Source organism: Gymnoscopelus braueri, assembly GCF_963280865.1.
Source record: "Gymnoscopelus braueri genome assembly, chromosome: 2".
Classification (NCBI taxonomy): domain Eukaryota; kingdom Metazoa; phylum Chordata; class Actinopteri; order Myctophiformes; family Myctophidae; genus Gymnoscopelus; species Gymnoscopelus braueri.
Genome location: NC_137604.1, coordinates 19,180,598 through 19,208,519, shown reverse-complemented (window position 1 = coordinate 19,208,519; position 27,922 = coordinate 19,180,598). Strand labels below are relative to the sequence as shown.

The following is a 27,922-nucleotide window of genomic DNA, read 5'->3' as shown; positions in this document are numbered from 1 at the left end:
AGAGTTCTGACACTAGCGTCGACTCCCATTGTAAGAATGGAATGCGGAAGTGCTCCGTCTAACTCAATGAGGCAGTCCCATTGTTTGGAACTATAACCGGAATGCGGAAGTGCTCCGTCTAACTCAATGTTTGGAACTATAGCTCAAGGAGCCCGCTTTGCGGTGGAATCAAGCGTGTCGTTACTCTATTTCTACACTCTAGTTGACCATACTGATATCGATCAATGACGAACGCTACTGCTTTTGAGCTGAGCGTTTAGCAAGAAATTTAGCCATAATTTAATTTAGTTTTTTACTTAAGTAAAGAAAGTAATACCACGATTAGAACCAGTAGCACGCAGCTGAGTAGCTATGATTACAACCATCAACCAAGGAACAACGACGCCGTATGACCACCTACATGAACAATATGAGACTATTCATGGTCAGCAGCATACATATGTACCCAGCTGTTTTTTGGACTACCAGCCGGGAACTAGGCGCCGCTGATCGGACGCAGAGTCGATCTCTTTGGCCGGGGGACCCGGGATGCCCCCAGGGGGAAGGGTCGCGATCCCGGTGTCCGGAATTTCCTCCGCACCCCGTTCGCTCCCCGTGTCCGTGGAGGAGGAGGACATGGCGAGGAGTACGAACGACCAGGAGATGATGAGTATATGACTTTCATGGGCAGCAGCAGGTAAGCAGCGAGCAGCGGTAGCAGATCTCAGCAATAGCAGCAGCAGCAGCAGCAGCAGTGACACACGTCAGCTTAGCAAGACAGGGAAGCCAGAGTGAGCAGGTAACAGAGCAGTACCTATAACCACCCGATCAGGAGGAAAAGTGCATGTGACCTAGTCACCTGATCGGTTGCCCCAATCCCTTGAGTTGCCTGGCCTGAACTAGCTCCATAAACTGCGCCTCATTTCCTCTATGAGGACTCGTCACCCTGGTACCAACTCCTTGTCAACAGTGAGGAAGAAGTCATCTACTCCTGTGCTGTTAAAGGTCATGAAGCTCTCAAAGCCCCTATATTTCAGTCGGTGAGTGGTGACATTATCAAATCTGTTTATAATTGAGATTCTGTAATAGCTGTTTTTTTAATAGTTTGAGGTAGATAGCTAACAAAATATATCTTTCATTTTTATAAATGGTGCCACGTACTGCACTAACTATTCTGACTAATGGTTTACAATAAGTGTTCACATAATGTGTTTGTGAAAATCATGTCAGTGACTGCATGTAATTTATTTCTCCTAGATTCTGTCAATCCGAGCTGCATTAGAATGACCTATGCTGGTGGGAGAATGTGTCCTATATCATTGATGAATAACTCCTGTTCTATCACATGACACAATTATCTTTGTTTATTCCAGTTACTAATTGTTTACAATCCCTAAGGTGTGAGGTTCACTGTATTTTGTTAAACCATATCTTAAAAATGTCAGGCCAAGGACCCCTTAGCTGAGACTAAGAGAGAGACGAAGCAGGGAATCCCACTTCATATATCCTATATTACATTGGAGAGATGAAAAGCCATCATTTTGCCATGTCATTGTTTCGCTCTAAACACAACAACAACATATCACATGTCACTAACAACACAAGCCACAACGCGCGCAATGAATTTACGGGTGGCGTAGGCTACTTTTCATTGCTCACCACACATTTGCCTCCTCGGAGCATAATTAATTGCGGCCAGCACAAACTCACAACATTACGGGTCGACCATGTTGTTCCTTAGCGTCAGCACCGACCACCGCCGAGCGCAACCGAAACACAGCGAGCCGGACAACATTACGGGTACACCATTTTGTTCCCTTTAGCGTGAGCACCGCCACCGACCACCGCCGAGCGACACCGAAGCACCGCGAGCCAACACGACGCCGCCGCCATTGAAATCTCCCCACAACAACAACAACACACGCGACCACTTCGCTTCAACCCCCGCCGTTGCTTTCACTTTGCTCATGTCTCTCTATCACACCACACTCACGCTAATATGTCATGTACATCCCACACAAAACATTAAAACACGCCAGTGTCTCAACGCAGCCGCTAACAACACCACTAACCTCGCATCACCAGTCTTTCCACCTCGGAGGAAACAAAAACACTGAGTCGGCATCTGGGTTGCCACGTTGGGGGGGCGGACAAGCAGACAGGTCAGTGTTGCCAGATGTGCGCCAGAAACAAGCAACAACCTTCATGAAAAAAAAAAAAACAGACGAAGGGGTCCGCAATGTTTTACGGGGGTCCGCGATGTTTTACGGGGGTCCGCGATGTTTCGCGGGGGTCCCAAGGCTCCCAGGGGAGTCAAAATGTTTTTTGTTACTTTTTTTGGGGAAATTTTTATCCCACGATTTTGGTACCCCAAAATAAGCGAGCCCTCGCTAGAGCCCCGTGCGCGGCTAGCGGGCCCTTGCACATTCAACTTTTTTTTAGAAAGCCTCTCCATGCAACTTGATACGAGGCTTTCAAAACATATAGCTGATTGTCTCATCAATGTGAGACTAGCTTGAAAGTACAAGTTCAGCTTTGATGGCTTCACAGATTTATATGAGAGAACTGCAGTATCATCAGTGTAAATTAAATGTTTTTTTTTTGTTCACAGATGATCTTTGCTAATAACATGTTGGATTCATGTTCTATTTTCAGTAATTAAAACATTTTGAAAGAAATAAAAGTTCCCACACAAAGACTTGGCAGCCCCCTTTAGTAACTAATCAGACTCATCGAGAAAGCGACAGCATTCTACTGAATAAAATGTAAAATTCTCAACTCTAAAATTAGATGCTGAAAAAATACAGGGACCGGAGATTCTCAGGTATTTTATCAAAAAAATGATTTTGTGAGATAGTGGAGTGGACTCAAGCAGACTACAATTGTCTTAGGAGAGAAATGACAACATGACAAACAAACAAGGAGCAGGTATTATAGAATCAAAGGCATTGGCTAGGCTGAGAAAAAAAGTAGAAGAAGAAGAAAGCATATCTCGTGGAGCGCATATACCTCATATCTTCGCCAGGGCCGGCTGGCCTATCCAGGGTTGTAATGTCACTTTTACACTACACAGTATCTATAGTATCTAAATACATAATAACTCCCTGGCTCCAAATTGTTGATGGAACTGAGAGCTTAATAGACTCATTTGAAATAGGTGTGGGTTTAATTCCAGACTAGTTTCTGAGGAATTCATTAACATTTTTAAGAACTTTAGCTTAATATTATAATTTCAATGAGAATTCAAATGTAATTGTTTCTATATCTTTAGCATGCTGGGAGGTCTGTAGTGGAAAGATAAAACATGACTAATCAAAGATAAGTCTGAGGTCTTTTCTAAGATTATGAAATAATGACTGGCATTTGTATTGTGTACAGTATGATCTTTTTGCTCCTTTGCTACATCACCAGTCACAGTAGAAATCTTCATTTTTACAGCCAACATTACTGATGACCTACTGTATGTACTCATCTTCTGAACAGATCTACATGTTGAAGTGGGCACTACTACCAGACAGAATGTTATACTGAGTTGTAGTACCAGTTGTACTCTGACAGACCCCAAACCCACCTTTCGATGGTTCAAGAAGAGCGACTACAAAATCAAAAGTCAGCAGTACCATGTCTCCAGTCCTTCTGATCACAGTTATTACTGTGATGTAAAAGGCCAAAATGATCTCCGATCTCCTTCAATGTGTGAGTATGAACACGCTGATTTGCTTGAGATAATTGCTCTTTTCATGCTGCACAATGAATATGTCAGTACTCAACATTTTATGTTCTATGTTCTTTTAGTTTCCTTATTGTCTATGTTTCAGGTGTTCAGGGTGAAAGCTGCTGGAGAGTGAATTATATGAAACAGATAATCTGTGCTCTGGTCGGCTCATCAGTGGACATATCATGTAATTATTCATACCCCACTGGTCATCAGCTGTTAGATGGATATTGGTTTACGACATGGGAAAGTGGTGAAGAGAAGTTCAGATTTCACACAAATCAGGCAGGAGGAAAAGATGTTGGTTATCCTGGAGTTCAAATATATGTGACAGGTGCATTGATAAAGTCTTTGAACATAAAGATACACTTTACTTTTCTTCTTCTCTCAGTTGTTTTCTTTGGTGAACAGTGAAGTGATGAACAAGCCCACCATAACACCAAATGACCATTCTGTCCTTCAGCCCTGAAATTGAATATGATTCCTGCTGCCATGACAACAGAGGGACAGAGAGTGACACTGGTGTGTAGCAGCAGCTGTCCTCTGACTGACAACCCCACCTACATGTGGTACCAGAACAGACAAGTTAACCCAGAAACAGAGCCAACAGAACTATGTGGTTCTAGATCCAGTCAGCAGTCAGCATGCAGGAGAATACTCCTGTGCTGTCAAAGGTCAAGAGGAGCTCAGAAGTCCTCAAGAAACTCTCACTGTCACATGTGAGTAGAGTTTCATATTTCACTCTCACACATGTTGTGAAATTGTTGTTCCAAAAAGTATACATTTTTATCATTTAGGGTGTCATCGTTGTCTGTTTTCCTGCAGTAGCAACACTATTACATTTTAAATGTGATTATTATTTGCCGAATGCACTGTCTGTCTGTCTGTCTGTCTGTCTGTCTGTCTGTCTGTCTGTCTGTCTGTCTGTCTGTCTGTCTGTCTGTCTGTCTGTCTGTCTGTCTGTCTGTCTGTCTGTCTGTCTGTCTGTCTGTCTGTCTGTCTCTCTCTCTCTCTCTTTGTCCCCAACACTTATTTATTTATCTATCTATCTATTTATTTATAGCACAATCATCTGCAGTTAAAAATGCAGCAATATCAATTACTGTAGTCGGCCTCAGCCTGGTTTTTCTATCCCTGGCCTACCTGTGGATCAGGTCAAATAGATTGAAAATAATTCTTACTGATCATATATTTTTTACTTACTGTAACTACATTTCTGCTTTGCAATTTCTACAAATGGCCACATCAGTTTTAATTGATAGCAATTTGTGTCATTAATTCCTTACTGGTTTGATATAGGAAGAAGAACCACCTCAGAGACAAGAATATGTCCAGTATGCAGCCGTCAACTTCAAAACGACCTCCAAGTGAGAATCACCTGTTTTTGTACAGTAAGTGAATGAAACACAGCTTCTTCAAATCTGATCAACTTGAGATATCATTAGGGGTGAAATAATTGGCACAAGGGCAAACGTTTTTGGAGAATTTACTTCACATAAAAATTTATGCGCAATGAATTGTTCTTTCTCCTGCAGTCCTCAAGTCCAGGCAGCTGCTGAAGAGTTGTACAGCACAGTAAACAAACCACCCAGAGTGTGGAAAAGTACAGGTCACACCATGTGTGCAGATTCAGAAGCAGAACAACTTTGACTGAAACTTTGTATATGTACAAAGATATGATGCTTCCTGCTGTGGCAGTGCATAGATTATCCATGTATTGTTTTTATTTTGTCAATACATGAATTGAGTTTCAGTAGGTCCCCTATACTCTTATAATTGATTTCAACAAATACTACGCATGCATGCATGCACGCACGCACGCACGCACGCACGCACGCACGCACGCACGCACGCACGCACGCACGCACGCACGCACGCACACACACACTCACACACACACACACACACACACACACACACACACACACACACACACACACATTATTATTTTAACAATGTTTAACAGGAAATGTGGCAGGATGCCACTACATGTTTAGTGCAAATAGTTTGTCTCAGGGCAGACTTGACCCCTCTTCCTCTTTTTCCTCCAGCAGCATGTCAACTCGCTGCAATTATTTTGCATCTTCATTCTCACACATGTTGTGAAATTGTTGTTCCAAAAAGTATTCATTTTTATCATTTAGGGTGTCATCGTTGTCTGTTTTCCTGCAGTAGCAACACTATTACATTTTAAATGTGATTATTATTTGCCGAATGCACTGTCTGTCTGTCTGTCTGTCTGTCTGTCTGTCTGTCTGTCTGTCTGTCTGTCTGTCTGTCTGTCTCTCTCTCTCTCTTTGTCCCCAACACTTATTTATTTATCTATCAATCTATTTATTTATAGCACAATCATCTGCAGTTAAAAATGCAGCAATATCAATTACTGTAGTTGGCCTATTTTAACAATGTTTAACAGGAAATGTGGCAGGATGCCACTACATGTTTAGTGCAAATAGTTTGTCTCAGGGCAGACTTGACCCCTCTTCCTCTTTTTCCTCCAGCAGCATGTCAACTCGCTGCAATTATTTTGCATCTTCATTTTTAATAAATGGAGATGGACAAAAGGTAGAACCAGTGTTATGATAATGTATGTACCACTGCAGTACTACCAGCACACAGACATACTGTATCAAACAGAACATAATGTTGTTTCAGTTACCTTGCGGTCACATTTTTTAAATGCTCCTCCTTAAATGCAGCTGAGTATTTTCACAGCATCTCATGTTCATCACTGACAATGTCAAACCAGTCTGCAGTCATTCATTAAATGAGTTATAACAAATATGCCAAATTTGTACTATTTAATACATTAAAACTGCACCCTTATCTGAGTATAGACTTTGCATACTTTAGTACTCTATACTCTGTATAACTTGTGGATGTCTAGGCATGACATAATACAAACTGTTAATTGAATCAATATATCTCCTTTAAATACTGCAATTGAGTAATCATCTAAATTTAAAGTAATTACAACGAGAAACTATAGGCCTACTTCACTGTTACTTTGCGTGACAGTTACTTTTGATATAAGTGCCGACTTACAGTAAATAATTAGTGGCTGTGAAATCAGAGTTTTAAATACATAAAGAGGAAGGAACTTCTTTTTATGTTGTCGCACGTCAGCCCAAGTCTACAGTATATGTACTTTTTGACTTAATCCTCTTGGCCCCCTTGGGAGCATAGGGCGTCCACCATGGATCTCCACCTCACTCTCCTCTGCGCAATGTTCTTTACTTCTTGCCAGGAGGTCCCCGTCTTGGTCAGTTGACCAAGTGTGGACCGCCTCCAGTTGGATTTTGGTCTCCCTGGCTTCCTCTTGCCTTGAGGATTGTAGTCCAGAGCTTGTCTTGCTATATTACTCGGATCCTTTCTATGGCCAATCCATCCCCACTTTCTAAATTTGATTTGTGTGTTGATTTGCTCCTGTTTCATGCATCTCCACAGTTCTACATTTGAGATCTTGTTGGGCCACCAAATCCTCAGTATGTATCTGAGACAGTTGTTAATAAACACTTGCAGTTTATCAGTGATTGATTTGGTGGTTTTCCAGGTTTCACAGCCATAGAGAAGGACAGACTTTACATTTGAATTGAAGATTCTGATTTTTGTGTTTCTGGAGAGCTGGGAAGAGAGCCATACAGGTCGGAGTGTTCTGAAAGCGTGTCTTGCTTTGTTGATGCGCAGCTCGACATCTTTATCAGCTCCTCCATCTGTGCTGATGTTGCTTCCCAGGTCGACCACATCTTCCAGGGGTTTCTCCTCAAGTGTGATCGGTTGATGGGATTTGGTATTGAGCCTCATGACCTTGGTCTTCCCAACATTAATCTTGAGTCCTAACTGTTTGCTGTGTTCATGTAATCTGGTGGTCTTGCGTTGGATGTGTGCATGTGTTCCTGAGATCAGAGCCAAGTCATCTGCAAAATCGAGGTCTTCCAGATGTTCAAACGGGTTCCACTGTAGTCCTGTCCTTTGACCATCCACTGACATTTTCATGATCCAGTCGATGGCGATTAGGAAGAGGAGGGGTGACAGTAGGCAACCTTGGCGTACTCCTGTTTTTATGAGGAGGGTGTCAGAGAGCTTACCATTTGAGATGACTTGACCTGTGAATCCATCATACATGCATTTGATGATGTTGACCAGTTTTATTGGTATACCATAGTGTCGAAGCAGCTTCCACAGGGTGTTTCTGTCCAGACTGTCGAAAGCCTTTTCGAAGTCGACAAAGTTAAAGGAGAATTCCGGACATTTTAAGTGTTATCTTTGATGTGTCGTTACTCACCTACCGACGTAAACAGTGGCATTGTTTATTTCCAGATATTCCCCTGTCGTCATATTTTCAACCTCCTCCGTTGTCATAATGGGAGCGCGTGTCATAGGGAAATTCGTCTATTATAACCGATGCAAAGTTATTTTTTTCTCTACTACTACTCATTGTGGAGTCTGATGATAGTCAAACATGCAGTGAAAGTTCCTGAGAGGCTACCGCTAATGACGAACGAGCTAACGCTAGTTGCTTGTTTCTCTCCCAGAACCTGGCAACTTGGTGTTGCCATGTTGAGAAACAAGCAACTAGCGTTAGCTCGTTCGTCATTAGCGGTAGCCTCTCAGGAACTTTCACTGCATGTTTGACTATCATCAGACTCCACAATGAGTAGTAGTAGAGAAAAAAATAACTTTGCATCGGTTATAATAGACGAATTTCCCTATGACACGCGCTCCCATTATGACAAATCCAGTGACACGATAGTTCATGTAGACACGGAGGGCAGTATGTTTATAATATTCATTCATACTCCCCGGACCCCCCCATTCGTATAGTAATTCAGTCGTACTCCTTTAAGTCAGTACGTGTCAAACTCCTGTCATCTCATTTGCTACAGTTAACTCACTCACGCCCTCATACCCACAGTGCAACTCTGGAGGTTCATTTAAGCAGCCTCAGTTCTCTATTCATTCTACGCGTTAGCTGTCAGTGCGATCGTTCAGCTGTCAGTGTTAAAAAAGCTACGTGTTAGCTGTCTAAGGCAACTCACCAGTAATCGCGGATCGTGCTCGTTATCGTCATTGAATTCATCTGCAGGAGTGTCATTCTGATCACGAATAGCAGTTGTGTTTGGGTGAAAGATCAGGTGGGGCACGACGCTAAACAGCGTGGTTCATAGTGGATGTCAATGGTTTCATTGTCGCTGCTGTAAGTCTGTAACGTATCCTGGTAATTTTCAACTCAAGTCGACATCGAGGCGGATCTGCGCTGCGAGTCATTTCTGTGAACACAGCCACTTCCAAGCTGCTTGCAGTTATTTCCTGATCGTCTTCAATGATCTTTCATGCCAGGTGATGCTATTAATCTTCTCTGTGTGTGATCATTATGGAGATAAAGGTCATTGTGCATGTGATTATTTTGTGGTGTTAAATAGCGTCGGGCCATGCAGACGGAGTTTGGTTTAAACGCACACACATTCTCACACACAAACTGTTGAGGAGTCAACGTGAAGTAACCAGAACCATAGAGGGAGAGAGTTCCGTCACTATTTGATCCCGCTGCAAAGCTGGTTGCTATAGTTCCTAACATTGGAACTTCTCCATTGAGATTGTCAGAGCGTTTCTGCATTCCATTCTATCTATGGGAGTCTATGCTAGTGTCGTCACTCTCACACTAGATCACGCTGGGAGTATACAGGAAGTGGCTCTCAGCAAAGCATTATGGGTAATGTAGTCCATGCAACCGCCACATTCATAGTATATTAGGATTAGTTTAATTCTACTGTGTTAGAGTAATGTGAAGAGGCAAGAGTGATTCTTAACTGGATGGTGGATTGTGCAGGCATTATGGTAATGTTAACTAGGCAGTGTTATGTTAAGTAGGTACTTACTAAACGGGATATTCAAGTATATAATCCACTCAGTGAAGCTGTTGATCATTTCGTTAGGTTATTCAACTCATTTGTCTCTTAAGTTACAGGTAGCTATAATGGGGGTTTTAGTTTGTAGATGCTCAACTAGATATTACTGTTGCCACCGAGTTCTTTTAGAGTTGTTTCCAAGGTCCGTGTAATAGGTTCTTATACTAGAAGTACTGTTTCTGAAGAAACTGTGTGGGATATCTAAGGTTGTTTATAGTATTAAGTATTGATGGTAAAGGTATTAAAGTGTTAGTAGTGTTAAAGGTTAAAGTATTAGTAGTTAAGGTTTTAAGTATTAGTAGTGTTAAAGGTTTTAGAGTTAAGTCTTAAAAGGTTATGGTTCTAGGTTAAGGCTCTAAGGACGTTTATTAGGTAATTGGTATTAAATAATGAATAAAGTTAAAGGGTAAAGTATTAGTAGTGGTAAAGGTTTAAAGAGTAAAGTTTATTTGTGGTAAAAGCGTTAAAGTTAAGGTGGTAGTAGTGTTTAAAGGTTAAGGTCCTATAGGTTTAAATTTTAAAGGTGTTAAGGCGCTGTTGTCTATTAGAACTGACTTTATGTTCATAGTTTGGCGCCCTCTAGTGACACTGGGGTAATTGTACCTTCTTGTGGGTTTGCGACCCTAGTGGACACTAATTGTTCCTAGTAAACTCAGTTCAGTCTGAGTCTTTATACCATGCGGTTCCAGTGCATCGGCTCCAGTGCATCGGCTTATCTTCCCACTTCAGTAATATGCTTGGAAGTATTGTTGTAGGCTAACTTATTTGCAATCATATGCTGAGATGCTTGTGCATTGTAGCCATGTGGCGTTCGATTATCTTGATTTCCCCAATGCAGAGTTGTGTTTGGCACTGGGCTAATAGCATCCAGGTTGTTTGTTTCATGCTAGCTAATGCTAGTTTCCATTTCTGGTAGCTTATGCTTGTGTTATTTCATTGGATGTATGTAGTGAGCATTATTTATTGGTGCTACCCCTCATGATTGTTTCAGTTTAAAACTGGTTGGAATTTTGGTTGGAGAGGTATAAGCATTCAAACTTTACACTGCTTCTTATCGTCTCTTCAAGCTACTGTTAGCTGTCTATTGTGTACCACCACACGCGTTGAGAGGTCATAACATGGCACTAATTATTCATTAGGTTGGATTGTGACTATATTAATGAAACACGAATGAATTAACTTGGATGTTATCTTCTCTTTTAGCTTAACCATGTCATTGTAAGGGATATTTGTTCATTGCTTGATCTCATTCTGCTTCTGTTTTCTGTTTCATGAGCGACTGCCCATTATGGTGATCCAAGGTTGATGATGGCATGACCTTCTGTCCACCATGGATGCTGGGAATCTTCAGGTTCTGGGTTGCTGCCAGTCTTCATTTTTACTGCAGCGCCATGGTCATTGCACAGCAGTAATCAAGATCACCTCGGTGGTATACCTGGATCTACTTCTGCTGAAGCCATGAGAGGCAGGTCATTCATTAATCAAATCTAAAACTCATCCTGGTTAAGTCTACTGAAAGCCTTGTCGGCTGCTCACTGCTTGATCTGCGTATCCACTCACACTCAATGTTATAAGGATTCAACGTCTATACAATTCAGGTGTATAATATCAAATGGTATGGATTGTTAATGATCTTGGATATTTAAGTAGTCTGGGATGGTTGCTTTGAGCTAATTTCATGGATATTCAAATCGCTACATTCCACGTTGGGGTTGTGATATTGTGAAATATCAATTAAATCATGATTTGACTCAAGAGTAGCGGTGGATCACTCGGCTCATGTCGAATGAACGCAGTTAGCTGTGAGAAGTAATGGGAATTGCAGGTCACATTAATCATCGGATTAAGTTTTATTAAGTGGAGAAAGGAACTATCTAATGTAGATATTGTTTGGATTAGTTCTATCAGCATCTTATGGGTTCTTAGATATGGGAAATGCATTGCTTTGCACTGAAAACTCACATGTTTCAATTAAGCACTCCTAATCAGTTATCATCCTAATGGAATATCATTTATTGTAAGAACTGATACCGCTTTTTGTCCGTTCTTTTCTATGTCTCGCTACCTTCAACGGCGGTTAAATCCTGGGGGAGATGAACCTTGTTCGGATGTTGGGAGGGCCATGTCAAGGCTTGGTTCGCTGCCAGGAAGCAGGATGCTTCAGATGTGGACTTGCCCAAGTTGTTCACTCCTTTCGGATTGGTGCTGCAACTCAGCAGCATCTTTGGTTCCATCATTCACACGGTCATCTGCTGCTTATGAACGTTATATCCGTTAAATACGGATGAAATTCTTTCAGCTCAAAAGAAAGAATTAAAAATGTGTAATCAATTATGGAATTAAGTCAGGAGTTGCATAATTGATGTCGTATGGTTAAGTAATTGCTCCTGCCAGAGCGCAGGTCGGGGGTCAGGTAAAACACTATAGCATTGGTCGTGTTTGGTCTCACGTTGCTACTGTGGTATTAATGGTATGTATGGTAAGCCACTAGTAGCATTGGTCGTGTTGGGTCTCACGTTGCTACAGTGGTATTAATGGTAGGTGGTAAACCACTAGTAGCATGGTCGTGTTGGGTCTCACGTTGCTACAGTGGTATTAATGGTAGGTGGTAAACCACTAGTAGCATGGTCGTGTTGGGTCTCACGTTGCTACAGTGGTATTAATGGTAGGTGGTAAATCACTAAGGCATGGTAAGCCACTAGTAGCATGGTCGTGTTGGGTCTCACGTTGCTACAGTGGTATTATTATGGTACACCATTAAGCATTGGTCGTGTTGGGTCTCACGTTGCTTAATGTGGTATTAGGATAATAGTAAACCATTAGTAGCATTGGTCGTGTTTGGTCTCACGTTGCTACTGTGGTATTAATGGTATGTATGGTAAGCCACTAGTAGCATTGGTCGTGTTGGGTCTCACGTTGCTACAGTGGTATTAATGGTAGGTGGTAAACCACTAGTAGCATGGTCGTGTTGGGTCTCACGTTGCTACTGTGGTATTAATGGTATGTATGGTAAGCCACTAGTAGCATTGGTCGTGTTGGGTCTCACGTTGCTACAGTGGTATTAATGGTAGGTGGTAAACCACTAGTAGCATGGTCGTGTTGGGTCTCACGTTGCTACAGTGGTATTAATGGTAGGTGGTAAACCACTAGTAGCATGGTCGTGTTGGGTCTCACGTTGCTACAGTGGTATAATGATAGGTGGTAAACCACTAGTAGCATGCTCGTGTTGGGTCTCACGTTGCTACAGTGGTATTAAGGGTAGGTGGTAAACCACTAGTAGCATGGTCGTGTTGGGTCTCACGTTGCTACAGTGGTATTAATGGTAGGTGGTAAATCACTAAGGTATGGTAAGCCACTAGTAGCATGGTCGTGTTGGGTCTCACGTTGCTACAGTGGTATTATTATGGTACACCATTAAGCATTGGTCGTGTTGGGTCTCACGTTGCTTAATGGTGGTCTAGAAGGTAGGGTTATTATTGATAATCACTAAATAGTATATTCCGTCTATATCAGGTCACCGCTCGGGCGAGCGTGACTTGCCTGAAGGGTTTGCATTGCTGCCATCATATAGAGGGAATTTGACATTGCTGTCTATACACATAGTTATTCATAATTTATAGTCTATTTCCTTTAACATCAAAACACAGTAGTGTTTTGCCAAAATGTGCATCTAATAGTCGCTGCTGGCGCAGAATATCGGCTTAGATGTGAAGGGCATCTCGGTATGCATTTAAAGGAAATGCGTCATTGCTGACACTCACATAGTTAATTCATGTAGCATATTTCATTTAGTTCAAAGGGTTTTAAATGAAATTGCGTCACTTCGATGCTTTAACTGATAAACATTCTCATATAGATTAAGGTGTGGCGCTGTATTGCTCACTGCAAGTGAGCGTGTGTTGGGGGTTGTGATTGGAGATCTGTGTCATGTTTGCACAGGAATCGTTTAATATCACATGAGCAGAGTCACACCGCCAAACTTGATTGCAACATTATTGCATATATGAGTAATGGTTAATATGGTATATGGTTAATAAATGGTAAATGGTTCACTAACTGTCTGGTTATTTCTGAGCCGAAGTGTCTAAATGAAATCCAGTGACACGATAGTTCATGTAGACACGGAGGGCAGTATGTTTATAATATTCATTCATACTCCCCGGACCCCCCCATTCGTATAGTAATTCAGTCGTACTCCTTTAAGTCAGTACGTGTCAAACTCCTGTCATCTCATTTGCTACAGTTAACTCACTCACGCCCTCATACCCACAGTGCAACTCTGGAGGTTCATTTAAGCAGCCTCAGTTCTCTATTCATTCTACGCGTTAGCTGTCAGTGCGATCGTTCAGCTGTCAGTGTTAAAAAATCCTCCACCTCCCCGGCCTCCTCCCTGTGGCTTCTGGTTGGTGGGATGTTCCATAGATGGTTGTTATGGTGGTGGTATGCATTAAGGGTTAAATTGATGTTGTTTATGTTGTGTTATATTTTGTATGTACTGTTGTTATATGATTATTGTTGTGTTATAGCTACTGTTATGCTCTGCTCAGGGGGTTGTGATTGGAGATCTGTGTCATGTTTGCACAGGAATCGTTTAATATCACATGAGCAGAGTCACACCGCCAAACTTGATTGCAACATTATTGCATATATGAGTAATGGTTAATATGGTATATGGTTAATAAATGGTAAATGGTTCACTAACTGTCTGGTTATTTCTGAGCCGAAGTGTCTAAATGAACGGAGGAGGTTGAAAATATGACGACAGGGGAATATCTGGAAATAAACAATGCCACTGTTTACGTCGGTAGGTGAGTAACGACACATCAAAGATAACACTTAAAATGTCCGGAATTCTCCTTTAATGAATAACGAAGACTGCCATTCAATGCACTGTTCGACAATTATTCTGAGTGATGCGATATGGTCTGTACAGGAGTTATTTTTACGAAAACCTGCTTCTTCTCTCCTGAAAATCTTGTCCAGTGGGTCTTGTATTCTGTCTAGGAGGATACGGCAGAGGATTTTGCTGGGGACTGAGAGGAGCGTGATGCCCCTCCAGTTTTTGCATTCACTGAGATTTCCCTTCTTTGGAACTGTGACGATTAACCCCTCTTTCCAGTCATTGGGAATCTCCTCTTTTTCCCAGATGTCATTTAGAAGCCCATGGAGGATCTCTGTGGTAGCGTTGGTGTCTGCTTTCAGTGCATCAGGTGGGATGTTATCCTTCCCTGGTGCCCTGCCCAGCTTCAGTTTTTTGCTGGCTTATTAAGGACCTCTTCAAAGTGTTCCTTCCAGCGCTCGAGTTGCTGGGACTCTTTGGTGAGAAGGTTTCCCTGCTTGTCCCTGATAGGCCGGCTTGTGGTCCGTTTTTTCCCAGACAACTGACAGGTTATTCTGTACAGTTCTTTAGCGTTCCTGTCTGTAGCTGCTACCTCAGCTTCATTGGCCAGCTCTTCCATTTGTGCTTTCTTGTCCCTCTTGCAGCTTTTACGGACCATCATGTTCTTTTCTTGGTAGTCTTGTCGGAGGTGTTTCTTGGTGTTGTTGTCTGTCTCTCGATTGAGTTTGGCTTTGATGTCACGTCTAGCTTCGATCAGTCTTTCCTTCTGGGGTCTCTGTAGCCCAGGACGGATTTGCAAGTGATAGCCATCTTGCATCTTTCCCATTTGTTGTTTATGTTTTCTCCTTCTGCTAGGGCTTGGAACCGGTTGCGAAGGTGGATTCCCCATTCTTGACATGTTTTATTATCCTTCAGTTTCCTTGTCTCAAACCTTCTCAGGACCCTGTTTCCTTCTTTCTTCTTCACTGCCAGTTTCATTTTGAGTTCTCCCACAAGAAGATGGTGGTCGGAATCAATATCAGCACCCCTCTTGACTCTTACATCCAGGAGAACTCTCCTCCATTTCCTGTCTATTGCAAAGTGGTCAATCTGATTTTCAGTGTGATGGTCAGGGGATATCCATGTAGCTTTATGGGTTTGTTTGTGTGGGAAGAGACTGCCTCCAATCACAAGCTCGTGGAGGGCACAGAAGCTGGCGAAGAGAAGCCCATTCTCGTTCATCTGCCCCAGTCCTTCTTTCCCCATTGTTCCTCTCCAGTCTCTGTTATCCTTCCCAATTTTGGCATTCAGATCTCCCATTACTATCTTAATGTCTCTTTTGGGAGCCTTCTGGAAAACAGCCTGGAGTTGTTGGTAAAAAGTATCCTTATCCTCATAGACAGCAGTGTTGGTGGGAGCGTAGCACTGGATGAATGTGATATTCCGTCCTTTTGATGTGAACCTGGCTGTGATGATCCGTTCTGAGATTGGTTCCCATTCAATGAGGCTTTTAACTGCACCTTTTGAAAGGAGTAGTCCTACTCCGTGTGTGTGGGGGTCTTCTTCTTTGGGGTTGCCTGAGCAGAGAAAGGTTCCTCCAGTGGCAGTTGTTACTTCTCCAAAGGTATTCCATCGGCTCTCACAAACCCCAACAATGCTTAAGTTGTAACGTTGCATTTCTTTGGTCAGTTGAGCCAATTTTCCAGTTTGGTGTAGTGTTCTGACATTCCAGCATCCAATTCTCGTTCTTGACTTCAGCTTCAGCAGACAATTCCCCACCTGGGGTCTCTGGTGAGTTTGCCTCAGGCGGTTCATACATCCCACTTGTGGGTCGTCAGTAAAGGCTTCGGTCAGTCAGAGGTGAAGTTTCCATAGTTTCGGTTTCTGTAACAAGTTTGTTTTTCCGGGGACGGGTAGTTAGCCCATCGCCCAACCCCCAACCTGGAGGGCCAGGTGTGCTGCTCTTCGTCTGTCCTCTATCCTGAGACCTGCCCGGCTTGGTTGAACCTGCCAGGGGACTAGCCCCTGCCGGTATAGCCCTCAGGGTCACTGAGGCACACAAGCCTCCCCACCACGACAAGGTAGCAACACGTAGGGGAGGAAATATGTACAGTATGTTCGAACTACTGGTCTCACTCTATATCCAACACTCCACTGTCAACTGCCATAACTTCAGCTAAGTATCACCCTTTATAAAGGAGTATACTCTGTAAGTAAAGTGCTGTTGATTTTAACAAATGGTATAATGCTTGTTTGGATGTTTGGATTCCATGAACACAGTATTTTATAATTACTGTAATCTGTCACAAATGTCAGTTATCTTTCTAGCTAAAGACCAAAGGACCAGTCCAGACATGATGTTTGGAACTGGATGTGTGTTTGTGGCTTTGATCCTATCTGTCTCAGGTATGAATTTGTTTTCAAATTGTTCATGAATTTGTTGTCAACTTGTTGCTATTAACTAATGGCATTTTTTTTGTTTTCCATCACAATAAGTTACAATGAACATGCAACATGTTTTGACGAAGGTTTGTGAATTTGGCTGTCGTATTTGTTTCCTTTAAGTTAGGAGTTCATTTATATAAAGGTGAAGCAGTTATTCAAATGCACAGTAAAGTTTCAAACACTTCAAACATATAATATAAGCAGTTACTTGCTTGTAAGTGATAGTGAAGTAGCAAGGTCATTTTAACAGTTTTGAATGTGAAATGGATGAATGAGTCAGCAGACATTTCAGAAAGAAAGCCACAATGTGCATTTATAATGTCTCAGAACAGTAAACAGAACTAAACTAAACGCCAGTAAATACAGACAGTCTGCCTATAATAGTCCTATTGTAAATCACAGTCTTAATTCACCATTTGAACATGGACCTTGAGCAGCTGCAGGTGTGTGACACACAACTCTCTCACTGCAATACCAGAGGCCAATCAGCCCAATTAAACACAGAGTTTAAATGCGGCTCAGGAGCACAACCCTGTGGCAGTACACTTACAGATGGTGATAAACCATACCTCAGTGCCACATCACCTTGTACTGTCTTCATGTATGCAGCCTTTGGCTGTGCTGTCATGTTTTGATGACCTGTGTGTATGACTTCCTTCCTGATGATGATCTGTGCTGATGTTCTTATAATGTAATGTATTCTGTGTCAGGAATCCTGGGACAAACAACACACATGTGTGTTTTGAAGGGATCGACAGTAGATCTGCCATGCCCAGGTACACATCACACTCACACATCAAACACAAACTGTTATACTGGACTATTTAGAGAATGGTTAAATGTTGAACCGCTGTCTGATGTTACATGTTATGTAGTGAATTCTGCAGGGGGTCAGTCACCTCACAGACTCAATGAAGTGAGAGAGAGTGATGCAAACATATACCAGTGCTCAGCAGACTCCACTGATACATCAACATTTAGTATCAGTGTCACAGGTACAGTAGTAGTAATAGTATCATGATTAAAATGTATTCATTCAATAATCAAAATGGTAATTGTTATATATTTCTAATGAACATTTATAAAAATGTGACCTGTAGAGCTACGGGTGAAGGTGATACTTGGTCCTGTGGAGCCTCGCTCCAGTCCCGCCGGTCAGGTGAGTTTTCCTACAGTGAGAGCCAGAGTGAGGAGCCTAGAGTCCAGCACCTCAGACAGCCCCGTTGCCTAGGGCAACTGATTGAGGGGCGGTACGTGCCACTCTGCATCCTCAATCAGTTGGAAATGATGACACCTGCGTGCTGGGCAATCAGAAGGCAGCTGGGCTGAGTTTACAAAGGCAGCTCACTCAGGCTCACTCACTCTTGACTCTCCCTGGGGAAACACCGTCCGGCGGTAAGCGATACACTCCACTCATTTCTCAGTGTTAATAGTGATCAATGCTATGGTTGAATGCAAAGCTCATGTTATGTTTCTTTTGTTTTATAGGCAATGTACGAGCGATCATGAAGCCTACTCTGTTTACCCTTACCCCCTACTAACCCCTGATGCGGGAAGAACCTAAGTTATTTTTGCCTGAGATGCATGCCCCCATGAACTGTTAAGTTTCCCTTTAATAAATTGAGCTTTGAAGCCTGAACTGTGTCTGTTCTCTGTGCCGGGTTGGTGTCAGACGCCACATATGGTGGAGCTAATACGGGTAGTCTGACCCACACCAAACACAGATCATGGAACATGCTAGTGCGCTCACAGCTTTGCTGAAGAGCCAAACAGACTTACAAAATGCTGTGCAGCAATTGTTAAAAAAAATTGATAAGGACGCTACGGCTCCCCGCCCTCCAAGTGACGTGCTGACCAAATTAGGCCCTGAAGATGACATCGAGGCCTACCTCGAGCTGTTTGAACGGACGGCTGCTCGGGAGCGTTGGCCAGTAGTAGACTGGGCCAGCATTATCGCCCCGTTTCTGACGGGAGAAGCCCAGCGCGTCTGCCGAGATCTCTCCCTGGCCGACGCCCGAGACTACAATAAGCTAAAGGCTGCCATATTCTCCAGCCAGGGCTACAGCCTGCCTGCCAGGGCTCAGCGCGTTCACAATTGGAACTACTGTGCTACCGAGCCCCCGCGGCCGCAGGTCGCGGCCCTAACGCGACTCACTCGCAGTTGGCTCACCAGTGCGGGGGAGCCCCCGTGGATTGAAAGACTTATAATTGACCGCTGTATCCGCTCATTGCCGCCGGAGGCTCGTAAGTACGCGTCCCAAGTTAGTCCTGCCTCGGTAGATGCCCTCGTGGCCCTGCTCGAGAACTACCAGGTCAGCTCGGAAATGCTGAGGACAACAAGGATGGAGACGCAGAAACCCGCCCAGGAAGAGAGACCCAGCCGAGATCGTCGGAGAGGAACGCCGACCCCTCCACAGCCGAAGCCTGCAACCCCGACTGAGAGAGCACCTCGGGCGTCCCAGTCCCAGAGGAGGTGCTACGTCTGTGGTCAGGCAGACCACATCTCATGGGCCTGCCCAGATCGAGACAGAGACGTGTCCATGCCGTCTGCAGCGAGCTCCGAGGCTCCACGTCCCTGTCTCCACTCCGGAAGCGCCGGCCAACAACACGCCACCCTGCCGGTGAAGGTGGATGGTGTCGACACCCACGCCCTCATCGACTCCGGGAGTGTGGTCACCCTGGTCCGAGCTGACCTGGCGGGGCCGGTCAGCGACGCCACCGTACCTGTCACCTGTGTACATGGAGACATGCGGCGCTATCCGGTATGCCACATCCGGGTCCAGACTCCCAGAGGTGACGTTGTCATTCCAGTGGGCGTCGTCCCAAACCTCCCGGTACCACTACTCATCGGGACTGACTGCGTCATCTTCGACCGGTACTGGTCGCCCGGCCTGCGTACAGGGCCCCCCCGACGAGGACGACGCCGAAGTCGTCGCCCAACTCCCAGGGCCGCATGTCCGGCTTTCCGGCCCATGTCCGCCGTGCCTTTGAGCGGGAGCTCGGGGGATGACAACGGCGCCGCCAGTGGGAGGGAGGGAGAGAAGTCCACCACACCAGAGGAGGGTGACCCGTTTGCTGAGTTCCCTGAAGCCGAGGCCGGGGGCCCCGGCCCGAAGGGTGAATTTGCTACGTCCCAGTGGTCTGACCCCAACCTAGAGGCGGCACGTCAGACTGTGTCGGCCATAGACGGCCAACTATGCGTGGGGGTGAGTGAACTTGCAACACCTCATTTTTTGGTAAAAAATGGCTTACTGTATAGGGGGGTGAAAGCTAAGGGGGGGGACCTCGTTGAACAATTGTTGGTTCCAAAGAATTATGTCTCCCGAGTCCTCTTTTTAGCGCACACTCATCAGCTGGGGGCACACCTGGGGGTCCAAAAGACCTATGACCGCATCCTGGCTCGCTTCTACTGGCCCGGGGTCAAACGAGCAGTCGAGGACTTCTGCAGAGGCTGCCCCGAGTGCCAGAGGTCAGCTCCACGGCCTAGCCAACGCAACCCGCTGGTCCCCCTACCCATCATTGGCACTCCGTTCGCTCGCCTGGCCATGGACGTCGTCGGCCCCCTGCCGAAATCTGGCCGAGGACACAGATACATTCTGGTGATACTGGACTATGCCACCCGTTATCCCGAAGCGATACCGTTACGCGCCGCGACAGCTAAAGCGGTAGCGAGGGAGCTCTTCTTGTTGTTTAGCCGGGTGGGAATCGCCGAGGAGGTGTTAACGGACCAGGGTACGTGTTTCATGTCAAGGGTAATGACGACACTATATAGATGGTTGAACGTTAAGCGAATCCGCACCTCGGTGTACCACCCCCAGACTGATGGCTTGGTCGAGAGATTCAACCACACCCTTAAACAAATGCTGAAAAAGCTGGTAGAAGCTGACGGCAAGAATTGGGACCAGCTGCTGCCCTACATCCTGTTCGCCATACGGGAGGTGCCCCAGGCGTCCACAGGCTTCTCCCCGTTTGAACTGCTCTATGGCCGAAACCCCCGGGGCCTACTGGACCTGGCCAAAGAGGCGTGGGAGAGCCAGCCCTCACCCCACCGCAGCGTAATAGAACACGTTGACGTCTTACAGGAGAGGGCGAGGCGCGTCTGGCCCATCGTCCGGGAGCACATGGAGAAGGCACAGGCGGCCCAATGTCGCACCTACAACCGGGGAGCCCGCGTCCGGGAATTCCAAGTGGGCGAGAAGGTCCTGGTTCTAGTGCCTAGCAGTGAATGTAAGTTCCTCGCCAAGTGGCAGGGACCCTATGAAATCGTGGAAAAGGTGGGGCCTGTCAACTACATGGTAAGCCAGCCGGGCCGGCGGAAAGGTCAACAGTTGTACCATGTAAATATTCTTAAAAAATGGACCCCGGCTGGTCCTCTGCCCTCCTCGGCCCTGTTAACGTCCGTTTCTCCCCAGGCCCCCCCCCCAGTCGTCATAGGAGAGGACCTCGCACCCGCACAACTCCAGGACATCAAGGAGATGCTGGGTCGGAGCCGGGATGTTTTCTCTGACCTCCCCGGCCGAACCAGTGTCATCCAGCATGATATCCAAACCTCGCCAGGGGAGGTGGTGAGGCTACGCCCCTACCGCATCCCGGAGGCCCGAAGGGAAGCGATCAGAGAGGAGGTCAAGATGATGCTGCAGCTAGGTGTCATCGAAGAGTCCTTCAGCCCGTGGTCAAGCCCAATAGTGATTGTGCCGAAACCCGACGGCTCACTAAGGTTCTGTAATGACTTTCGCAAGCTCAATGACGTCTCCGTCTTTGATGCCTACCCCATGCCCCGGGTGGACGAGTTGATCGAGCGGTTAGGCCCCGCCCGATTCGTCAGCACCTTAGACCTGACCAAAGGCTATTGGCAGGTGCCCCTGACCGAGAGGTCCAAACCAAAGACGGCTTTCACCACCCCAGACGGTCTCTTCCAATACACAGTCCTCCCATTTGGTGTCCACGGAGCCCCCGCTACTTTCCAGCGCCTGATGGACAGAGTGCTCCGGCCCCACCGGGCATACGCTGCTGCTTATCTTGACGACATCGTCATTCACAGCGCCACCTGGACTGACCACCTGCTGCACCTGGAAGCCGTCTTGGGGGCCCTACGACGAGCAGGGCTGGTTGCTAATGCCAAGAAGTGTCGGGTGGGATTAACGGAGACAGACTACCTGGGATATACCATAGGGCGTGGCTGTGTGAAGCCACAAGAGAGGAAAGTCGAGAAGATACGGAATTGGCCCCGCCCTGTCACCAAAAAGCAGGTGAAATCGTTTCTTGGTTTAATGTCATACTATCAAAAGTTTATTAACCACTTTGCTACAGTTGCAGCCCCTCTGTACGACTTAACCCGACAGAAGTTGCCAAACCATGTAAAATGGACAGAGGAAAGTGAGCGGGCCTTCCAGACGCTAAAGAGGGCACTCTGTGAAGAGCCAGTGCTGGTGGCCCCTGATTTTAAGAAGCCCTTCATTCTCCACACGGACGCGTCCGGGACGGGTCTGGGGGCCGTCCTGTCCCAGGTTATCGACGGAGATGAACACCCGGTGACGTTCATCAGTAGAAAACTGCTGAAACACGAGAGGAATTATGCAACGGTGGAGAAGGAGGGCCTTGCAGTGAAATGGGCCATTCACCACCTTCGATACTATCTCTGGGGTCGAGAGTTCACCCTTATCACTGACCACGCCCCGCTGAAGTGGATGGCCACTAACAAGGACCGGAACGACCGCATCACCCGCTGGTTCCTAGAGTTACAGAACTACCGTTTCAAGGTCGAGCATCGGCCCGGGAAAGCCATTCAACACGCCGATGCCATGTCTCGCCTTTATGAGGAAGGAGGACCTGAAGCTCCCGGCACGAGCGGCGAGCTTAGGGGGGGGATGTGTGGAGCCTCGCTCCAGTCCCGCCGGTCAGGTGAGTTTTCCTACAGTGAGAGCCAGAGTGAGGAGCCTAGAGTCCAGCACCTCAGACAGCCCCGTTGCCTAGGGCAACTGATTGAGGGGCGGTACGTGCCACTCTGCATCCTCAATCAGTTGGAAATGATGACACCTGCGTGCTGGGCAATCAGAAGGCAGCTGGGCTGAGTTTACAAAGGCAGCTCACTCAGGCTCACTCACTCTTGACTCTCCCTGGGGAAACACCGTCCGGCGGTAAGCGATACACTCCACTCATTTCTCAGTGTTAATAGTGATCAATGCTATGGTTGAATGCAAAGCTCATGTTATGTTTCTTTTGTTTTATAGGCAATGTACGAGCGATCATGAAGCCTACTCTGTTTACCCTTACCCCCTACTAACCCCTGATGCGGGAAGAACCTAAGTTATTTTTGCCTGAGATGCATGCCCCCATGAACTGTTAAGTTTCCCTTTAATAAATTGAGCTTTGAAGCCTGAACTGTGTCTGTTCTCTGTGCCGGGTTGGTGTCAGACGCCACAGTCCATTGAGAGAGGGACAGGGAGTGATTTTGAACTGCAGTACCAGCTGTCCTCTGACTGACAGCCACACCTACATGTGGTATAAGAATGGACAGTTCCTCTATGAGGACTCGTCTCCCTGGTACCAACTCCTTGATAACAGTGAGGAAGAAGTGATCTACTCCTGTGCTGTTAAAGGTCATGAAGCTCTCAAAGCCCCTGATGTTACAGTTGGTGAGTGAGTGGTGACATCTATTTACAATGGAGATACTGTACAGTAGCTAATTATTATAGTTTGAGATAGGTAGGTAAAAGGCTATCTAAGTAAATGTAACTTTCCTTGTAATAAATCATACTATTACAATTTATTAAGTATTCTGACTAATGTTTTACAATAAGGGTTTACATATTAACTTCTCATCTCTCGTCTTCTCGTCTCAATCATTCCAGTAACTGCATGTCATTTATTTCTCACAGATTCTATCAATCCAAGCTGCGTTAGAATGACCTATGCTGATGGGAGAATGTGTCCTAAATGATTGATGAATAACTCCTGTTCCATCACATACTTCAGAGGTTAGACACATCTTTGTTTACTCAAGTTAGTTGTTTACATTATGTTTCTCTAAGGGCTGAGATTTACATGATTAGTATATTTATATTATTATTTAACGATTTGCAATCAAACTTCCATTGTAAAAAAAAATAATTAAATGCAGTGAGAATCTGATGATTTTTATTTTGTTTATTCATTAAAGCTGCACTATGTAACTTTCCTCTTCTACACCGGATTTGAACCCGGTTTCCTGAGCAAGTGCTGAATTATTTTCCCCATTGAGCTAATAGAACCTGCCTGCTTGCTCAGGGGATACATTGAATCTTGGCCATCAGGTCAGATGTGTAGACTTTTTTCATATTATCTTTATGTTCCTTTATGGCCGCCCCCAGGCCACCACTTTGGCCCCACTTTGAAAACTTGTGACTTAATAGACTCATTTTAGATGTTGGGTTCAGGTCAGATTACAGTACTATTTCTGAGGAATGGAATACGCTTCAGCACTTTGACTTGAGATGAATAAAGGTGCTACGACTTTTTGTGTACTGGGAGCTCTGTAGTGGAAATATAACACAAGTCATTGCTGCTCAAAGTCAAGTGTTGATGTCTTTTTTTTTTTTTATCAATGAATAAATGTCTAACATTTGACTCAAGTGTTATATGTGGCCATCTTTTTGATTTGAGTGATTCACTACATCACCGCCATTTTCTGTTGTTCAGCCAACATTATTGATGACCTACTATATGTATTTATAATCTTAACAGATCTGAATGTTGAAGTGAAGACTCTCACCAGTCGTACTGCGGAACTGACCTGTAGTACCAGTTGTACTGTGAGAGACCCAAAACCCACCTTCAAGTGGTACAGGATGAGAGACTACAATGGAACAGGTCAGCAGCACAATGTTCCTAGATCTCCTGATTACAGTTACTACTGTGTTGTACAAGGCCAAGAGGTTCCCCGCTCCCCTTCAGTGTGTGAGTATTAATCAAACTGTCTGTTTATTTCAAATAATTGCTATTTTCATGCTGCATAATGGATATATCAGTACTAAAACATAATGTTCTTTAGTCCATACTTTCAGTTTTCCGTCTATATTTCAGGTGTTTCGGTTACAAGTTGCTGGAAAGTGAATTATTTGAAACGGAGAATCTGTGCTCTGATCGGCTCATCTGTGGACATTTCTTGTTATTATTCACACCCCACTGGTCATCAGCTGGTAGATTCATACTGGACTAGCTCATCTAATCAAGTGAATCCTATCAAACTGATGGAGGTCCCACACTATATAGGTCGTGTGGAAAACAAGCAGAACCATCACACCATGACAATCAAAAACCTGACAGAAAATGACTCGGCTGAATACAAATTCAGAATTCACACAAATCAGAAAGGAGAAAAATATGGTGGATATCCTGGTGTGACCTTATATGTGACAGGTATGTTATTGATCAAGTGTTTGTACCCACATTTTATTCTTTAGTGATAAAACAATGAATTGATGACAAGCCCACCATAACAACAGATGACCATTGTGACTTTCAGGCCTGAAACTGAAGATGATTCCTGCTGCCATGGCAACAGAGGGACAGAGAGTGACACTGGTGTGTAGCAGCAGCTGTCCTCTGACTGACAACCCCACCTACATGTGGTACCAGAACAGACAAGTTGTAACCCAGAAACAGAGCCAACAGAACTATGTGGTTCTAGACCCAGTCAGCAGTCAGCATGCAGGAGAATACTCCTGTGCTGTCAAAGGTCAAGAGGAGCTCAGAAGTCCTGAAGAAACTCTCACAGTCACATGTGAGTAGAGCTTTAAAATCTCACTGTTCACGTTGGAAACTTTTTGTAGTTTCCTGCAGTAGTAACAATCCTATAACATGAACAACACAGTATCAATACATAAATCAACATGACAGCTTGATCTCGTCAAAAATCTTTTGAAATGTGATCCCGTAAAATAATGTTAGTCTCTGTACAATATTTTTTTTTCTCATAATTATAATAAAAAGGATATAAAATATATTTTTGCAATAGTAAAAATGTTTCTCTCTATATATTTATTTGTAGCACAATCATCATCAGTTAAGAATGCAGCTATAGGAATCACTGTAGTCTGCCTCAGCCTGGTCTTTCTGGCCTGCCTGTGGATAAGGTAAAACTACATATTGAAATCAATTCTTCTTCATCCATCATAGTTTGTTTTGTATTTCCTGTATCTAAATTGGTCCTTTTCTATTCCTACAAGTGGAGGCTTCTGTTTTTATTGATAGTAGTTAGTGTCATTAATTCCACATGGTTCAATATAGGAAGAAGAAAACTCAGAACTCCAGCACTGATCCAGCACAGAGTGGACAGGTATTTACAGAATTAGAGGACCCCAAACTGCAGTTTGTCTTGTGTGTGAGAGAGATCTAAAGACAAATAATGAATCCTCCTCACCCCACCACACACACCTTGTTTGTTCTGTCTCCCCACCAGACCAAGTCTGATCCTATATATGAAAACATGTCAGCTGTATCCAGGACACCGGTCACTGCTCCACATGGAGAATCCACAGAACAACACTCCAGCACCCAACAACCTCAGCCAGAAGATGTCCAGTATGTCAATGTCAACACCTGGTCCAAGTGAGAAACACCTGCTTTTATAAGGGAATGAAGCACAGCTTCTGAGAAATCATTTGGCTCATTAGAGTTTGGCACAAGTTTATGGAGAATTGACTGAACTTAAAAATCCTTGTGTAATGAATTGTTCTTTTTCCTGCAGTCCTCAAGTCCAGGCAGCTGCTGAAGATTCCTCTGAGTTGTACAGCACAGTAAACACGCCACCCAGAGTCTGAAAACATATGTAGGTCACACCATCTACAGTATGTGCAGATTCAGATGCAGAACAACTTTGACTGAAGCTTTGTGTATGTACACAGACGGGTGCTTCCTGCTGTGCATATATTATGCATTTGTTTTTATTTTATCCATACATGAATTGAGTTTCAGTAGGTCCCCTATACCCTTATTGTTTGTTTTAGTTGTTTTTACAGTGTTATGTTACAGTAATTGTGTCAGTGAGAATATGTGGTCTTTAAGCCAGATTGATTTCAACAAATTCTAAAACACACACACATGCACGCACGCACGCGCACACGCACGCACGCGCGCACGCATGCACGCACGCACGCACACGCACACACACACACACACACACACACACACACACACACACACACACACACACACACACTATACTGTATATACTCACTCAAACACAACAGTTTAAACACACACACTTAAAGGACCACAAGGAAAATAAGCTCTCGTCATTATTGTCTTTTATCCTTTTGACAAATATGTACAAAGATATGATGCTTCCTGCTGTGGCAGTGCATATATTATTCATGTATTGTTTTAATTGTTTCAATAAAAATGTCAATCAATCAATCAATCAATCAATCAATCAATCAATTCACTCCTTACAGATTATGGTTTACTAAATAAAAATTCACTGTTTTTCATTAAAGAATTCTGTCATTCTGTTTTTGTCATGGGGATATGTTGGTGAGTAACATTTGATCTCTTATGTTCCAGGTCAAATGTATCCTTTCATGTTCAAAACATATTCAAACCAATGAATAATAACTAACAACATTTAACAGGAAATGTGGCAGGATGCCACTACGTGTTTTTTTTGCAAATGGTTTGTCTGAGGGCAGGCTTGACCCCTCTTCCTCTTTTTCCTCCAGCAGCATGTCAACTTGCTGCAGTCATTTTGCATCTTCATTTTTAATAACTGAATGGAGATGGACAAAAAGTGGAACCAGTATTGTGATACTGTATGTACCACTGCAGTACTACCAGCACACAGACACATACTATATCAAACAGAACCTTATGTTTTTTCCAGTTACCATGAGGTCAAATAATTTTATTTTTAAATGCAGCTGAGTATTTTCACAGCATCAAACATCAGAGATCACATGTTCATCACTGACAACCTCAATCCACTCTGCGGTCATTTATGAAATGAGTTGCAACTTTGACAAATTTGTACTATTTAAGAAATTAAAACTGCACCCTTAGCTGAGTATAGACTTTGCATAA

At 44.3% G+C, this 27,922-nt stretch overlaps 3 protein-coding genes across 3 annotated transcripts in view; all 3 read left to right on the top strand.

Annotated features, from left to right (window-relative positions):
* LOC308078670 (uncharacterized protein) overlaps positions 1-27,198 on the top strand; it is a 67,909-nt gene extending 40,711 nt beyond the window's left edge. Inside the window, exon 11 of the mRNA XM_080419939.1 lies at positions 26,825-27,198. The gene's annotated coding sequence lies outside the window, so the exon portion shown is untranslated. The remainder of the gene's footprint in view (positions 1-26,824) is intronic.
* Positions 153-5,498, top strand: LOC308078682 (uncharacterized protein). The gene is made up of 6 exons (XM_080419963.1): positions 153-1,019; positions 3,463-3,675; positions 3,798-4,028; positions 4,158-4,413; positions 4,994-5,085; positions 5,230-5,498. Exons 2-6 carry the CDS (start codon positions 3,672-3,674, stop codon positions 5,271-5,273), a joined length of 627 nt encoding a protein of 208 aa, XP_080276089.1. The 5' UTR covers positions 153-1,019; positions 3,463-3,671; the 3' UTR covers positions 5,274-5,498.
* Positions 22,993-26,825, top strand: LOC308078677 (uncharacterized protein). Its single transcript, XM_080419953.1, has 9 exons — positions 22,993-23,502; positions 23,746-23,844; positions 24,590-24,802; positions 24,929-25,264; positions 25,371-25,628; positions 25,896-25,980; positions 26,135-26,183; positions 26,307-26,455; positions 26,595-26,825. Exons 2-9 carry the CDS (start codon positions 23,811-23,813, stop codon positions 26,665-26,667), a joined length of 1,197 nt encoding a protein of 398 aa, XP_080276079.1. The 5' UTR covers positions 22,993-23,502; positions 23,746-23,810; the 3' UTR covers positions 26,668-26,825.
* Positions 27,199-27,922: the final 724 nt, after the last annotated feature.